This window comes from Narcine bancroftii, chromosome 6 (assembly GCF_036971445.1).
Source record: "Narcine bancroftii isolate sNarBan1 chromosome 6, sNarBan1.hap1, whole genome shotgun sequence".
Classification (NCBI taxonomy): domain Eukaryota; kingdom Metazoa; phylum Chordata; class Chondrichthyes; order Torpediniformes; family Narcinidae; genus Narcine; species Narcine bancroftii.
Window position 1 is genome coordinate 165,690,175 of NC_091474.1, and position 17,357 is coordinate 165,707,531.

The 17,357-nt window shown below is 38.0% G+C and overlaps 1 protein-coding gene across 10 annotated transcripts in view; it reads left to right on the forward strand.

Moving 5' to 3' along the window:
* The window catches only part of ift172 (intraflagellar transport 172), a 226,881-nt gene that overhangs the window by 42,339 nt on the left and 167,185 nt on the right, over nt 1-17,357 (forward strand). For all 10 annotated transcript variants that reach the window (XR_011340510.1, XR_011340509.1, XM_069886606.1 and 7 more), the window contains exons 4-7: nt 2,165-2,204; nt 8,792-8,857; nt 10,742-10,821; nt 11,758-11,845. Coding sequence is in view for 8 of the 10 variants with exons in the window: in XM_069886606.1 (XP_069742707.1) it covers nt 2,165-2,204; nt 8,792-8,857; nt 10,742-10,821; nt 11,758-11,845 (274 nt within the window). In the remaining 2 variants the exon portion in view is untranslated. The remainder of the gene's footprint in view (nt 1-2,164; nt 2,205-8,791; nt 8,858-10,741; nt 10,822-11,757; nt 11,846-17,357) is intronic.

Genomic DNA, 17,357 nt, shown 5'->3' on the forward strand with positions numbered 1-17,357 from the left:
TTTGTTAAAACTTGTCACGGATGTCAAATCACAAGTAGGAGTAATCCGCCAGAACCGATCCGGAGTACGCAACTTCCGACAGGACCATGGATCGACGTAGCTGTTGATTTTCTTTGACCTTTACCGACGGGTGAATCAATTATGGTAGTGATAGATTACTACAGCAGATACTATGAGTACGTGGTGTTGAAGTCCACAACCACTGAAAAAACAATACAAGCGTTAGCAGAGATATTCGGAAGATATGGATTACCTGTTACATTATACTCTGACAATGGTCCACAATTCATTTCAGAGACATTTGCGGAATACATGAGGACCACAGGTATCCACCATCATAAAGTAACTCCGAAATGGCCGCAAGCCAATGGAGAAGTAGAGAGACAAAATCAGTCCATTGAAAAATGATTGAGGATTCCACACGCAGAAGGACAAAATTGGCGAGAAGCATTGCTATCTTATGTGGCTGTCTATCGAGCAACGCCTCATGCAACCACTGGAAAAAGTCCTGCAGAAGCATTTTTTGGGAGAAAAATCCGCACAAAAATGCCAGAAATAAAGGTAATCCGAGACGACCAGGAGATGAGGGACCACGATGCTGAAAAGAAAGGTGCAGCAAAGCTGTACACAGATTCGAAACGTGGAGCCAAGTATTCAGACATCATGCCAGGAGATAATGTTCTAGTGAGGCATGAAACTGGTGGTAAGCTAGACACACCTTATTACCATCAACCCTATACTATCGTATCCAGAAGTGGCAGTATGGTGACAATCAAGTCTCCGACTGGAGTCCTGTATAAGAGAAATGTATCAAGTGTAAAAAGGTACCAGTCCAGAGATACATCGAGCGAAGAGGTTGAAAGGCCAATACGAGATGCTGAAACTGAGAGACCTGATGATGTTCCAGAGGCAGTTACCAGCACTCCTGATGAAGTGACTAGAGCGCCAGAAACACCCGAAGCCGTGGCGAGCAGTATTTCCGACGCTGAGAGTGAACAACCGAGAAGCGACGACAATATCGCAGGCAGGCCGAAACGAAACCGGAAAGTGCCCAAACGATACGAAGACTTTGTGCCATAGTTTTAATAAGAACTTTGGGACAGTATTTTAATCTTATATCATTAAGTGCATGTATGAGTGCTGTAGGAAGTAAATTTTATGTAGTTGACTTATAGTATTACCATTAGTTACGATGTTTGTATGTTTCCGAGGGATATTGATAAGTGAAGGTAAAGTTTATTTCTGATTAAAGGAGGGATGTCATGATAATGAATATGTATGAGATATACCGGAAGTCACGTGGTATGAAAGAGAGAGATAAGAACACAAGCAAGAGAACAAAGGAAACGGGAGAATAAAGTAATGAGAAGTTTACCTGATAAAACTTGTGTTTAATGTTTGATTAACTTCACATTTCGGGCCACAAATGTGACAGGAAGTAAATCAGTTTGTGTGTGTCCAACGAGCAGCCAAGCTCTCTCTCAGAACCGGTAAGAACCTTCCTGAGCAGTAACCATTTAACCGTTTCCACCAGAGCCTGATGAAAATTCATATATGTTGAATTCTAGGCAGTGTAAGAATTGCCTGCAACCAGTAAACTTGGAGGAGTGAGAAGTGAGATTGGACTGTGAATCAAAGAAATTTCCTGAACATATACACATTACATACATGTCCGTTTAGAATTAGAGGGGGGTTGTTAAGTTAATAGTAATAAGTTAAAGTTTGATCCTGTTTTTAAGTTTAAAGAAAATTAAAAGTAACATTTGTTTAAGTAAGAATGTGTCTTGGTGAATTTCTATTTCTGCTGGGTTTTGGGGTCCTCTGGGCCCGTAACAGTGGGAACTATTTTTGGAGGATCACATTTCATCTTGACTGGAAGAGGTATAAGGTTGTACGTTTGGGAAGGGAGGGAGGTGTGTGGTAGGATGATATGCATGGAAAAATAAACAAAAAGACAAATATACATTTTACTTGAGGCTCAACAAATTAATTATGCAATCTTTCCCACATTGTCATTAAAGAAAAATAAAGTGTTGGACATAATTATTAAAATAAATAAACTAAATCAGAGGCTGAGATAAATCTTTGTATGAGTGGATGTGTCCTTCAAACCAAAACAAATAAACTTGTTCACTGATTACTGTATTTGCATTTATTTCTTCAGGGGTGACAAGAAGGTTATCTGTAACAAGTTTGTGCAAACGGTAAGATTATCTTTTAATACAAATAAACTGGATATTTTAATAGTTTTTATCATGTTTGAACATTTAATCTTATGTGTGTCAAAATAATTCATTTTATATAGATAATGATTTTACTATGAAATTGGAATAAAATGTTTTTGTCTTCATTGTTTTTAATTTATGTATTTCTATTCAAAACATTAAAGAATGTAACAGATCTTTACCAGATTATAGCAGTCTGGACAAGGAATGTTTCCATCCATTTGTGAACAATTTTCAAGGCCATTTCATTCAATGATTTTAATATTTAAATGGTACTGAATCTGGAATATTTCCTGATCTGTTTCACTCAGCAGTGTAATCTACAATGTTGAGAAGACAGTAGTAGGTATTTATGATTTTAAAAAGTATTGGCTCAGCTTGTACAGTCTGTGTAAATGAAGCATGCTCACCTTTCATTACACTTGCAGTGTTCTGCAGATATTTCCTGTGTTTGAATAATTATTTGCTAATGATCTTTTCATTATGTGGTTATGCACTAAACAGGCAGGAATGGTAATTCACCACAGACAATGGGATTTTCAAAAACAATAATTTTTATGAATAACTATCAATAAGATAAAACTTCTTACTTAACTTTAGACTTAACTCTAACTTAACCCCACCATTCACAAACGTGTGCATGTGTGGCAAAACCAAAACCATTATAAGTTCAAGCTCAATTCTGAAGAGATGATTTTAATCAGTCAGTTTTGTTTTGAAACTCCAATTCTTTAAATTGTTGTTTAAAAGTAGTTACGAAGTATTTTGAAACATCAAGTATTCAGACCTCTTAAAACTCATGGATTTCTCGATGAGTTGTTTTTGGAGCAATGTTTCTTCATACAAGTGTTTTTTTTTCTCTCTTACATGGAGGTTACAGTACTTTTGTTTTCTTCTGTGATGATTTCACAAATGCAGGCAAGGGTTACACAAAGTAACCATTTAAAAATGGTTATGTTTCAGATGCAAAATTAATTTTTCTTTCTTCATCCAAGTCATAATTTCAATGGACACAACCAGACCGTCCTCTCTCTTTCTCTTAAAGAGAGCATCGGAAGTGGCTTTTTTCTTCAAAACCACTTTTTTGGTGTTTCTCCTTTTCCTAAGGAGAACACAAGCAGCCTTTTGTTGCTGCATTTCAATCTTGCTCTACTTACAGGATGACCAAGCAATTGGTTCAATCCTATGTTACCTACAGGATGGTAAGGCATCTTCTGACTTCAATTTGAAATTAGTTCTTTAATATTCAAAAATACTTTCTATCTTGTAGTGTTTTTACCACATGACATGACATTTCTGTCTTCCAAAAGTTTGAGAGGTTATGACTCAGGATTGTCTGCTGACCATCCAGCAGAATGGCTTCCTTGTATACACGGCTGCCATCTGAATTTCCATTCTAATAACATGGATAAACAAGCAAAGACTCTTTTGTTTAATTAGATGTCCTCCTTGAGCAACCCCATTGTCCTAGATGTTTTAAGGAATAAATGCTTGTAGTTTTACTGGTGTTGCTACTAAACTTTGCGACTCCAAAAATGGTTTATCTCCCTGAGTGTGTGTGTCCGTGTCCCCGAGTCCAAACCCAGAAAAATAACTTTACTAAAAATGTATATTTTATAACTAAGGATTAATAATAGCACAATTATGTATATATTTTATATGTAAAGATTAACAATAGCCCAATTCTGTCACAGTGTGCCCTCTACACATGTTCTGTGTTGTGTATAAACAGTAATAGCAAATTTCTTCATCAATCATATTCAAGGATCACTGTTGAGAGTTAAGATCCTATATATGGAAGAAGTTGGAAATTTCATTCAATTTAAAGTTTATTGGCATATTATACCTGGTACAGGGAGAAAGTTTTTTACATGAGCAGTGTCGCAAGTCAATTCTGATATGTATACAGCATCGAGTCCACGCTGCTGAAGATCCAGCTGCGCTGGGTGGGTCACGTCTCCAGAATGGAGGACCATCGCCTTCCCAAGATCGTGTTATATGGCGAGCTCTCCACTGGCCACCGTGACAGAGGTGCACCAAAGAAAAGGTACAAGGACTGCCTAAAGAAATCTCTTGGTGCCTGCCACATTGACCACCGCCAGTGGGCTGATATCGCCTCACAGTTGGCGGGCAGCAACCTCCTTTGAAGAAGACCGCAGAGCCCACCTCACTGACAAAAGGCAAAGGAGGAAAAACCCAACACCCAACCCCAACCAACCAATTTTCCCCTGCAGCCGCTGCAACCGTGTCTGCCTGTCCCGCATCGGACTTGTCAGCCACAAACGAGCCTGCAGCTGACGTGGACTTTTTACCCCCTCCATAAATCTTCGTCCGCGAAGCCAAGCCAAAGAAGAAAGAAGAACAGCTGTGCAAAGAAGAACAAGAGCTCAATTACAGAATATAGAATTGCAGTGTAAAAGATCGAGCAATACATAATCAAGGCAGTGTAATAGAACAGCTGTGGGGTTTATTCCAAACCCTGGTGACTACAGGGAAGAAACTGTCTCCAAGCCTATTGATGTATGATTTCACACTCTTGAATCTTCTCTCTGATGGGAGAAGAGAGTGTGCCCAAGTTGGAATGGGTCCTTTAGTATGTTGGCTGCCTTAACTAGGCAGCGGTAAGTGTACAAGGAGGAGAGAGCGATTTGCATGATATTCTGTGCTACTTTCACCACCTTCTACAGCTTCTTCTGATCTTGAGCAGAACAACTCTCTTTCCATGCTGTGATGCATTCAGCTGGAATTGTGTTAATAGTGCACCTACAGAAGTTGTTGAGAGTTATGAAAATCATAATAAACTTCCCTAGAAGAAGAGGTATCTATGCGCTTTCTAAACTGTTGTGACAAAGTGGTTGGTTGAGATCAGTTACTGGAAATATTTTACTCCCAAGAACTTGTTATTTTCTATCTCTACTTCAGTGTCATTAATGAGGACAGAGGTGTGGGTTTACCCCCCCTCACCACTCCCTCTAAGTCGTTGATCAGCTCCTTTGTCATGTAGAGAGAGATTGTTGTCTTGATACCATACTACTTGTGACCCAATCTCCTTCCTGTAATCCATCTCATCATTATTTGATATTCAGCCTCCGACTGTATTGTCATTACCAAAATTAAAAATGGGGATGGAATGGTATTTGGCTACAAGGGCATGGGTTTAGGGGAAGTATAGCTACAGGTAGAGAGAGAATCCTTGTGGAACGCAGATGTTAAAGTGTAATTGTGGAGAATATGTTACAAGGCGCCGTAGCAGGTTACAGTTTGTTAGATAGGAAGTCAAGGATCCATTTGCAGATGGAAATGCTGAGGATAAGATCTCAAAGTTTGGGAATGAGTTTGGTGGAGAGTATGGTTTTGAAGACATTGCACCAAAAACAAGATAAAGGAAAGAAAGCAAGTATGGATAAGAGATAGAATAAGAACTATCATTTAGGAAATACAGTACCCAGAATGATGGGAAACAACCAAGAAGCTGTAAAATTCATAAAGTTATAAAATTAACCAGATTTCTTCACGTTGTTGGACCTGCCAAAAAGTTGCAAGAATATCTGCAGTTATTTGAATTTCAAATATCTGTAGTATTTTGGCTTTGCATTTAAAACTTTGTCTGCATCTATATGAGTAAGCCATAAGTGTGATCTATAAATAATTAAAAAAGCATGATGAAACTGAGCATGGAACTGATAAATGGTTCTTGTGGATGTATTTGCCTTCACAAAAGGAAGGACAATCTATTCACCTATTTAAGGGAGAGGGATATAAAAATGAGATAAGGCCAGTGAGAGAAAATTTTGAGAATAAATACATTTCCAGTTCTGGACTCAAATTCTTAACAGAAGCTACAGAGAAAATAGTAGAATGAACATTATTTGCAATGAAGAAAACCATGTGTCTAGATATTAGAAATATGAAATACAGAAAATTTGTGAAAATACTGATTAGATTAGGCAGTCTCTATGGAGAGAGAATAACATTGTTAATGTTTTGGATCAATAGCCCTTTCACTGGAAATTTTTAAAAAAATTAGTATGCTTTTAGTTGCAGAAAAGGGACAAAGGGGTGAAGAGAATAAAGGGAATATATGTAATAAGGCAGAGACAAAGATAATCGAGAAAGCATAATGCTTTTAGTGACACTTAGTTAATCAATACATGAGGACACTCACCAAACCATCATGTGACTAACTTTAAATGTTAACAAATTTTGCTGTTTTAACTTTCAATTTTCTTGGAATAGAAATTTACATTGGGAGATTGACTCCCCATTACACTCTTCATATATAAATTTGAATTGGGTATGGCTGGAAGATTAATATTGCTAAACTTGAGAGAGATCTCTGTAAAAGTTAACATGGATGATGAAGATTACGAAGGTACCGATCTAACAAAGATATGGAAATTGGTACCTCAAGCATTATATTTTGGGCTTACTTGATTCTCTTTTCTTTGGCTTGGCTTCGCGGACGAAGATTTATGGAGGGGGTAAAATTCCACGTCAGCTGCAGGCTCGTTTGTGGCTGACAAGTCCGATGCGGGACAGGCAGACACGGTTGCAGCGGCTGCAGGGGAAAATTGGTTGGTTGGGTGTTGGGTTTTTCCTCCTTTGCCTTTTGTCAGTGAGGTGGGCTCTGCGGTCTTCTTCAAAGGAGGTTGCTGCCCGCCAAACTGTGAGGCGCCAAGATGCACGGTTTGAGGCGTTATCAGCCCACTGGCGGTGGTCAATGTGGCAGGCACCAAGAGATTTCTTTAGGCAGTCCTTGTACCTTTTCTTTGGTGCACCTCTGTCACGGTGGCCAGTGGAGAGCTCGCCATATAACACGATCTTGGGAAGGCGATGGTCCTCCATTCTGGAGACGTGACCCATCCAGCGCAGCTGGATCTTCAGCAGCGTGGACTCGATGCTGTCGACCTCTGCCATCTCGAGTACTTCGACGTTAGGGATGAAAGCGCTCCAATGGATGTTGAGGATGGAGTGGAGACAACGCTGGTGGAAGCGTTCTAGGAGCCGTAGGTGGTGCCGGTAGAGGACCCATGATTCGGAGCCGAACAGGAGTGTGGGTATGACAACGGCTCTGTATACGCTTATCTTTGTGAGGTTTTTCAGTTGGTTGTTTTTCCAGACTCTTTTGTGTAGTCTTCCAAAGGCGCTATTTGCCTTGGCGAGTCTGTTGTCTATCTCATTGTCGATCCTTGCATCTGATGAAATGGTGCAGCCGAGATAGGTAAACTGGTTGACCGTTTTGAGTTTTGTGTGCCCGATGGAGATGTGGGGTTAGGGTTTACTTGATTATAGTTAAAAAAAAGACATAGTCAGTTGAAACAAAGCTGCAAGGATATATTTGGATGACAGAATAGGTAGAAAAGAATAGTTATCAGAATATTCGGTCAGTATTTAAGAGGTAAGGTGTTCAAATTTTTAGAAATAGTATTGACAATTTAATAAGAGAGCTATTGGTTCATTAGGGAGGGGAACAAAATCAAAGTTCATGTGATTAAAAACAATAGTTCAAATGGTTAACGTTATATAAGGCTAAGGCAATATGTTGTGAATATAAAATGCAGGTTAAATGCATTTGTGAAAGAGTAAATTTTACATTTAAAAGGATTTTTCATAACTTTTGAGAAGTACTCTATTGAATCCAGATCTATAAACTTTTGAAGAGTTGCAGTTTAATTATGCAGGAACAAGACAGCCAGTTTCCTGCAGAATCCTTTTAGAAACAATTTAATGAATGAATGGCAAGAGATCAAGGGTTAGTAATTATTTTACTCAATTGTAAAGTCAGATGCATTGCCTCATTTATTAATTTAGCTTTCCCTCGGTGCTGTAAGTTTGAATATTGTATTGATTCATCAAACTCTATTTTGTGTTCATTACAACATAAGAATGAGAAGCAGGAGTATGCCATTCAGCCATTTATATTGTTCTGCCATTCAAAAAAATCATGACTGATATTCTTCACTTCCACCTCACTATTATTTGTGGATCGCCTAATACTTGAAAATGTGGCAATCTCTAAAGTAATTTTTGGATTTCATGAATAAATAAATACACTCAGGAATATAGGCAAGTAATATAAAGGGTATAAGATAGAACATTAAGATGCCAATTGAAAATACAGCTATGAAAGAGCTTTAAAGTTATTTTGTTTAATCTGAGACTTGTGGATAATTTTATAGGTGTATTAAAATGATAAAAGGTTGGAAAGAAAGAAATGTGGATTGTTTCTGATGTTTTGGGGTACAATGAAAAATAAATTTAAGATTAAATGGGAAATTTAGGACCCAGAGAAAAGTCACATGGAGAATATCAAACAACATGACACTAATGAGTGAGTAGTGGAACTGGGGACTGTCATGAGAATTAAAGATAAATCCAACATCAACTGAGACAAATAAAAATTCTGTGCATTATGGTTGATTTTTGTTAGCACCCATGAACAGTACAAAACTCAATAATGCAGATCATATTGAAATTTTGCAAGATATTACCGCTTGATATTTTGGTTCTCTGTGAAACAAATGACTTTTTAAAAAATTACTTCACAAGAACATTTGTTTTTTCAGAGTGCTGTTACATGCTTGATTTGGCCAGCAGATCAAGCAATTGTGTTTGGATTGGCTGAAGGAAAGGTACGTTCTTTCAGTTCACTGTTCTGATCTCTTCAATAATGCTGTATATACTCGTGTAATAGTTGAGTTCTGGGGACCAATTTTTTAGGTCAAATTTTGGAGGGGTGCTACTTTTAACCGCAGTAAATACCTGTGTCGTTCGCAGCATTGGGAGCTTAGATAGATGTGCAACTGGGACCAAAGAGACAGTGTGGCCGGGTCATCGGGAACTTAAGTGCTTGGGTGGGCAGCTGGGGCGAGGATCTGGGGTTGGGGTGGCAAGAGCTTGGGCAGGTGGCCAGGGCAAGGGTTCATGTTTGGGACATCGAGAGCTCGGATAGACTGGTGGTTGGGGCATTGGTAGCTTGGATGGACGGGCGATCGGGGCCAAAAATAGGAGGGTCTACTTTTACATGTGTCATGCGGAAAATGTGCAGTTTTTGGGACAAAAAGTGAGGGGGGGGGGAGGAGGAGTTGACTTTTGGATGGGATTAACTTTGACATGAATATATATGGTAAATAAATTCTCATAATATCAAGACAATGCATGTATATAAGAGATTATTGAATTAGATACTTAGCTGATTAATGGTTTTGTCAGATGAACACAAGCATATTCTTTGAGCCCCTAATGCCTCCACCACTAAATTTACTTTCCTGTTTAACTTCTTAAAATTAATTATTTTTTTCTCTGTACAGTTGTGTTATATTTACATTGCATCAATTTTACTATTACTTTTATGTAGTGGCATGGAAGTTTACAGGAGTGCAGATCTTGTATTGTCTTTAGAATGCACTTGCTTGAAACTCATTGAAGGATGCAATCTTATGCCTTTTTAGTTTGACTTAATTTGAATAATATTCTACTTTGATATTATATCAGGATTAAAAAATTAGCCTGTGATTTTATTGTCCTTCTGGGTATTTAATAAGTTGTCCTGCATGTGAATTTGAAGAGTTATGATCTGTAAAGCTATGGATTTAGTACTGAAAGGTGAAATTAACTTGTATAACATGTATTTTATGCCCGTGCTTTGGAGAGGGCACAGACGAGATTCACCGGGATGTGGTCTGGATTGAAGTGTATTAGCTGTAAGGAGAAGTTGGACTTGGATTGTTTTCTCTGTATGCGTAGACTGAGGAATAACCTGATATAATTGTGTGGAAGGCATAGATAGAAATATAATTTGAGTCTTTTTCCCAAGATGGAAATGGAAAACACCAAAGAACATTGATTTAAGGTGAGGGGAAAAGTTTAAAGGAGATTTAAGAGGCAAACTTTTTGCACAGAGTGGTAGGTACCTGAATTGCGCTGCTGGGGAGTTTGTGGAAGAAGGTAAAATAACCACATTCAAGACAGGTGCATGAACAGCAGATAATGGTAGGATATGAACCATATGCACACAGAAAGGATTAAATTAAATTGGCATTATGTTGAGCCATTGACTTCAGATTTGCCAGAGTTCTTTGAAGATTTGCTCACTCAAAAGCTACTTTTTTTTTAATCAAGGATAATCATTCTTGCCCTACCTCTGGAATTCAGCTCCTGGATCCAGGTTTTGACTTGGGCTGTGATGTTTTTATCTGAATAATTCTGAGGAAAATCAAATTGGGTATCAGTGAGAAAATATTTAATATGAAGCAGACGACCAAAGCTTTTTATCACTTTGTTGATGATTTTTGATAATATGCTGATTGGGCAGCAACTAGTTAGAGTGACTCTTTTTTTTGGATATTTTGCTTAAATCTAAATAAAGGGCTCGTGTTGTGAAATTTTGCCACCATGGCATTTTAAAAGTTATTTTTCTAATCCAACTTGATCAAATTAATTTTTAGGACATTCTTGTAATCATTCAGAATTTAAAATTAACATTTTATATGGACTTTTGATATTTTTTAATATAGGTACGCTTAGCTAATACGAAAACAAACAAGTCCTCGACTATTTATGGAACAGATTCTTATGTGGTTTCATTAACTTCAAAGTAAGTTTTTTTTTGTAAATGACTGGCATTGTCTGTTTGTGCATCATAAATTTCTTTGTAAATACATGAATAGCTTTGTTACACGAGTACTTTAACTGCTGAGGTCTATGCTTTAAGTTTGATGTGGTGGGTGTGTTCATTTTTGGTAGCAGCAACTGAGGAATTATGAATGACAGAACAGTTGGAGTGTTGTGTATAGTTCTAATTGCATTGCTCTAGGAAGGATATCACTATGCTCAAAAGGGTGAAGAAAAGATTCCAAGACTAAAGGCTTGTGTTTTAAGGAGAGATGAAATAGGCTAGGACTTTTCCCCCCTGGATGTTGGAGGCTAAGGTGGGACCTCCATAAAATCATGAAGGAAATAGATAAAGTGAATGTCTTTTTTTGCATGGTCGAGGAGTCTAAAACAAGAGAGCATAGATTTAAGTTGAAAGGGGAAAAATTTAAGAGTCTTGATGGGCAAGTATTTCACATAAAGGATGGATATGTGGAATGAGCTTCCAGAGGAAGTGGTAAAGATGGATACAGTTAACAATGTTTTTAAAAAAAAAAATTAGACTGGTACATGGATAGGAAAAGTTTGGAGGGATATGAGCCAAATACAAGCAAATTGCACTAGCTTGGGTAGGAAACTTGGGCAATATGGATGAGTTGGACTGAAGGGCCCCTTTCTGTGATGTAAAATCTTTGGCCTTAATTTTACAAGCCACTTATTTTTTTCTAATATTTGTATTTGGAACCTTAAGTGAAGTGCAAAATAGACAACAGGCTGCTACTGACTATTTAGTGGCCCTTTGATGTGAATATATGGTTCTTAAATTCAGATTTTAAGTTTTGCATTAATTTCAGAACTTTAAATATTTATGGATTTGTTGAAGTCTTAGAGAAGAAACCAAATTCTGGACATTTTTGTCATTTTTCTATCCTCTTCACAGCTCTTCAGGCAAAGGGATTCTGTCTGGCCATGCAGACGGCACTATTGTACGTTACTATTTTGATGATGAGGGGGCTGGTGACTCACAGGTATGGTAGTGAATTAAATTACATAAGCATTGAGAAAAGACCAGTCAATGAATGAACTTTACTGCTTTTATGGAGGGTATATTTGCAATGGTGCATGTGTATATTTGATGTATTCAGTGGAGATGAGAAAAAAAAGTCTGAGTAACCGGTGACAGTAGATAATATTGGATTGTAACAGCCGTGTAGAGGGCAGAGCAGGGTTCTGCAGGTATGCGGAACCATAATACGGTCGGCTGCATACTCACCTAATGGACTGCATGCTAAAGATACTGAGTGCCAAGGAACGGCATGTTGAGCTATTGAGTCTCCTGCCAGAAGGTGCAGGACACTTACAAGGCTAAATTTAAACCTGCTGGTCCCGTGGATCAGCAGCAATCTCATAGTGACGTCTCACCTTGTCCCTTGGAGCCCGGGACATGCAGTATATAAAAGAAGCCTGTAAACCCTGAATAAATCAGTCTTGAGTTGACTAGTCTGGTGTGTGTTTTTGTATTACTTCAGTAGCTCTACCATAGTAGATGCTACAATTGGTGACCCCGATATGATTGTCTTTCCCTGAAATATATGCTAGGGCATTCATCATCAATTGGATCGCTAGATTTGATGACCCAATGCACATAACTTCTGACTGTGGAGCACAATTCACCTCTCCATTATGGTCTGCCTTTGCGTGCTTTTGTGGCACACACCGGCAACTAAAGTACTTGCTTAAGGCCTGATGGGTTCTACTGGGAGTTCGCATTGCCCCAAAGGAAGATTTGTCTGCATCATCTGCAGAGATGGTTTATGGCATGGTCCTGACAGTTCCAGGGGACATTCATTTCGCAACCAACTCTCTGATTTGGATGTCCTTCAGCAACTTTGCGTGGTATCACTAGCAAGAAACCTGTTCCTACCAGCTGGCATGGAACCCCCAAAACAATATGTGCCCCCCCACATGGTATCCCATGGTACTAAGGGAAATGGTGGGAGTTATAGTCGATGCATTGGTAGTCATTTACCAAAATTCTTGGATTCTGGGCAGGTCCCGGCAGATTGGAACACAACAAATGCCACGTGATTTTTGAAAAAGGGATGTAGGCAGAAGACAGTTAGCTTAATGTCTGTAGTCGGGAAAATGCTTGAAACTGTCATGAAGGATGAAATAGCAAGACATTTAGAATGAAGGGGTTCCATCAGGTTGATGCAGCATGGATTCAGAAAGGTCAGGGCTTGTTTGACAAACTTGCTGGAGTTCTTTGAGGATATCATGGGTACGGTAGATAGAGGGGAACAGGTTGATGTTGTATATTTGGATTTCTAGAATGCATTTGATAAGGTGCTGCATAAGAGACTTATCAATAAGATACAGATGAATGGAGTCAGGGGAAATATATTGGCATGGATTGAGGATTGGTTAACTGATAGAAGGCAGAGAGTTGGGATAAATGGCTGTTTTTCTGACTGGCAGAAAGTGGTAAGTGGGGGGCTCCAAGGGGTCGGTGCTGGGCCCACAGCGGTTCACTATTTACATTGATGATTTGGAAGAGGATGATACTAAATTGAGTGGAAAAGCAAATTGAACAGAGGATGTCGAGAGGCTGCAGAAGGTTGTAGTTAAGTTAGGTGAGGGGGCAAAGGTCTGTCAGATAGAGTACATCGTTAATAAGTGCAAGGTCATCCACTTTGGTAGGAAAAATAGAAGAATAGATTATTATTTAAATGTTAAATACTGGAAAATGTTGTGCAAAAGGATGGGAGTGCTTGTGCATGAATCACAAAAATGTTGGGTTGCAGGTATAACAGGTTATTAAGAAGGCTTTCATCGCAAGAGGAATTGAATTCAAGAGCAGGGAGGTCATGCTGCAACTGTACAAGGTACTGGTGAGGCCACACCTGGACTACTATGTGCAGTTCTGATCTGCATACTTGAGAAAGGATATACTGGGCTTGGAGGCAGTCCTGAAGAGGTTCACCAGGTTGATTCCAGAGATGAGGGGTTTGACTTATGAGGAGAGACTAAATCACCTGGGATTATACTCGCTCGAATTCAGAAGAATGAGAGGAGATCTTATAGAAACATAAAAATTATGAAAATTGTTTTCACTGGTAGGTGAGATCGGAACGAGGAGACACAGCCTCCAGATTCAGGGGAGTAGATTTAAGATGGAGATGAGGAAATGCTGATTTTTCCCAGAGAGAAGTGAATCTCTAGAATTCTCTGCCAAGGGAAGTAGTTGAGGCTACTTCATTAAACATATTTAAGGTTCAGTTTGATAGATTTTACATTAAAAAGGAATTAAGTTATTTGGGGAAAAGGCAGGTTGGTGGAGTTGAGTCAATAATCAGATCAACCATGATCTTATTGAATGGTGAGCAGGCACGATGGGCCAGGTGGCCTACTCCTATTTCTTATGTTCTTGTGTCCCCTTCCTCTTTTCTCCACCAATCATCTCCTACCTTTACCACCCCCCCCCCCCCACTCTTTTGTTCTGGTGCTTGCCGGCATTTTTCTCATACTTTGATGAAGAGCTCAACCCCAAAACATCAGTTATGTATCTTTACCTTTGCTACATAAAGGACACTGACCTGCTGAGCTTCTCCAGCATTTTGTGTTTTTTATTTCAACCAGGATATCTAGAATCTTGTGATTTACAAAGTTTCTTTATATGTATATGATGTTTTGCTTTTCAGTTCAAACTCAGAGGCTTCTATACCAAATATATTAACTTTATTTGCCCATATGGGTCAGTTCTCAGATTTTAAAATAAATTGCATAAGAGTGAAAAGGGTCGTCTTTAAGATATTCCAATTTCCCTTGTAAGTTAGTGAACGATCAGTTTAGTTACCTTGGAATTTATTGAAGGAAATTTTTTCTGCAACATTTAATCAAAGTTCTATTATCAGGATGGTCACCCTTATCTACCACTATGATTGGATGTATTAATTCAATCAGAATGAATATATTTCCAAAATTTTTATCTCTTTTCCAGTCTATACCAACTTTTATCCCAAAATCTTTTTTTGATTCACTGGATTTGTTTATTTCTTCAGATATATGGAAAGGAAACAACCTCATTAAAACAAAGCACATCTTCAAAATACTGAAAAGAATGGGACTGTCACTTGGAAATTTTAGATTCTACTATTCGGCAGTCAATATGTATAATTTGCTTCTTTTATTAAAAATTGATAAATTAGTTGATGGTGCTTCTTGGGTGGAAATTGAATTGATTTTTCTTAAAAAAAATCTACGTTGGCAGTTTCTTACATTTTTCTTTTTTTTAAATTAACAAGCAACCCGATAATGAGACACAGGTTGAGAATATGGGCATAATTTATACATTTTTTTTGGAATCAACAGTTTTTTGCGAGCCAGTCTTTTTTTTTAACCTTCTTTGTCAGATGCAGGTTTTAGGGAATGGTGTACACTGGGGATCAATAATTTTAAAGATCTTTTTATTTGAGATAATTTTGCTTTTGAACAAATGAGGCCAATGTTTAAATTACCCAATAGTAATTTTTTCAGATATCTAAAAGTCAGATATTTTGTTCAGTCCAAGCTTTCTGATTTTCTGTGGATCTCTGAAACAAATTGCCTTGATACACTTTTTGACTTCTAATTTTGTCATAGAGGCTCAATATTAATTATTTGTAGTGATTTGATAGACTTGAGAACAGTTTCGCTAGTTAAGATCAAGAGTGCGGGGGCATGCCACGTGGGGGGGAGTGCCACATGGGGTTAGACTGGCAATCCCTGCTCTCCTTGAAAAAGTTGAGAAAAAGTGATTAAAAATTACAGAAACTATAAAGAAGAATTGTCTGAAGACATATAGAAGTCATTAATAATGCCTCAAAAGAAGGATAAAGGCCTTACTGCAATACAAGAAACCGAAGAAGATATAGAAGAGAGGATCCTGGAGCTGTCCGTAAGGTAACATCCAAAGGAGAGCAGCCAGAAGCAGGGGAGACCTTGGACACTGCTGCAGAAGGTCTCCTCCGACAAAGGCCACCAACATCAACTGAAGAAGTGACTCTGCACATTTTAAAAAAAAAGGAGGAAATTTTAGACAAGATTCAAGACACCCATAGCTCCAGCAATCAAGAAGAGGACCTGGAAAAGCAAAGGAAAGATTAAGAATGACTGACAATCAAAAAAAAAGCAGATAAAGGTGCTGAGGCTTCTTTATCTTCTGGAGAAATTAAGCAAATTTTAGATTTTTTTTCAACAATCTATGGAAGTAATAAGTAAGGAAAAATGGTGATAAGATGGAAAGATTAATGCAACAAGTTGACACTAGATTTGAAATAGTGGATGGTAAAATTAAAGGGAATGAATTCCAAGATTCAAAATCTCAAAAGATCAAATGAAGAAAGTATAAACAGAGGCTGCTGCAAAGCATGATCAGTTAATGCAAAAAATAGACATTTTGGAAAACTTTAGTAGACAGAATAATATAAAGATTGTTGGACTTAAAGAAGGGAATGAAGGTAAAGATATGAAAATTTTTTTGCAATGGTGGATACCGGAATCTTTGGATCAGGCTGAATTTCAAGGAGATCTGGAGAATGAACTAGCTCATCGGGCACTGAGTCCTAAACCTCAGCCTGATCAAAGGTCCCGTCCAAAACTTGTCATATTCCTTCGATATGAAATAAGAGAGAAGATACTGGAGTTGGCAGCAAAGCAAACTAAAGAAAGACAATCACCTTTGATTTATAATGGAAATAAGATTTTTTTTTATCCAGACACAAGTTTTGATTGTTGAAGAAGAGAAAAAGAGTTTAATCTGGTTAAAGATGTGTTATGGATAAAAGGGTAGGCCTTTGTTTTGATGTATCCAGCAGTATTGAAGGTATTCGTCCCAGGAGGGAGGAATAGGCTTTTTACTGAGCCTAATGAAGCAAAGGTATATGCCGATTCACTGCTTGCTAAAGACCAACAGATGATCACTGGTACCTGAATTAATTGTACAATTGCAAGTTTTTTTTTACTGTAACTGAAAGTATATTGTGTTTTGAGAGAGATTAAAGGGGGAGGAAGGTTTAACCCATAATGTGCATGATCTATTATATTTGATAAGATTAATGGATCATAAGGTTTATTGAAGTCTATAGTGGGGAAGGTATGGTATTTCAAGTGAGTTAATGGGGAATATGATGCTGACTACTGTGGAGTCATGGGCACTAATGTGATACTTCTTGCATCCCGCATAGTTCAGGGGAATATAGATGCTTCAACATGCGCCTCTGGGGTTTTTCTTTACTTTTTTCTTTTTTCCTTTCCCTATCTTTTTTGTTTTAAGCTTGAACTGTTTATATATGTAGTATATTATATAGAGATGGTTGTGGTGAGTAGGGAGGGGGAAGGGGGACGCTGGATGGACAAATGTTTTAATTTTGGTGTTTAATGGCGGGGAAATAGTCTTTTATTAGTATTAATATTAACGGAATTCAGAATCTGATAAAGAGAAAAAGGTTATTTAAACTATATGGGGGAAAAAATCTAAAATAGATATGGCTTTTTTTACAA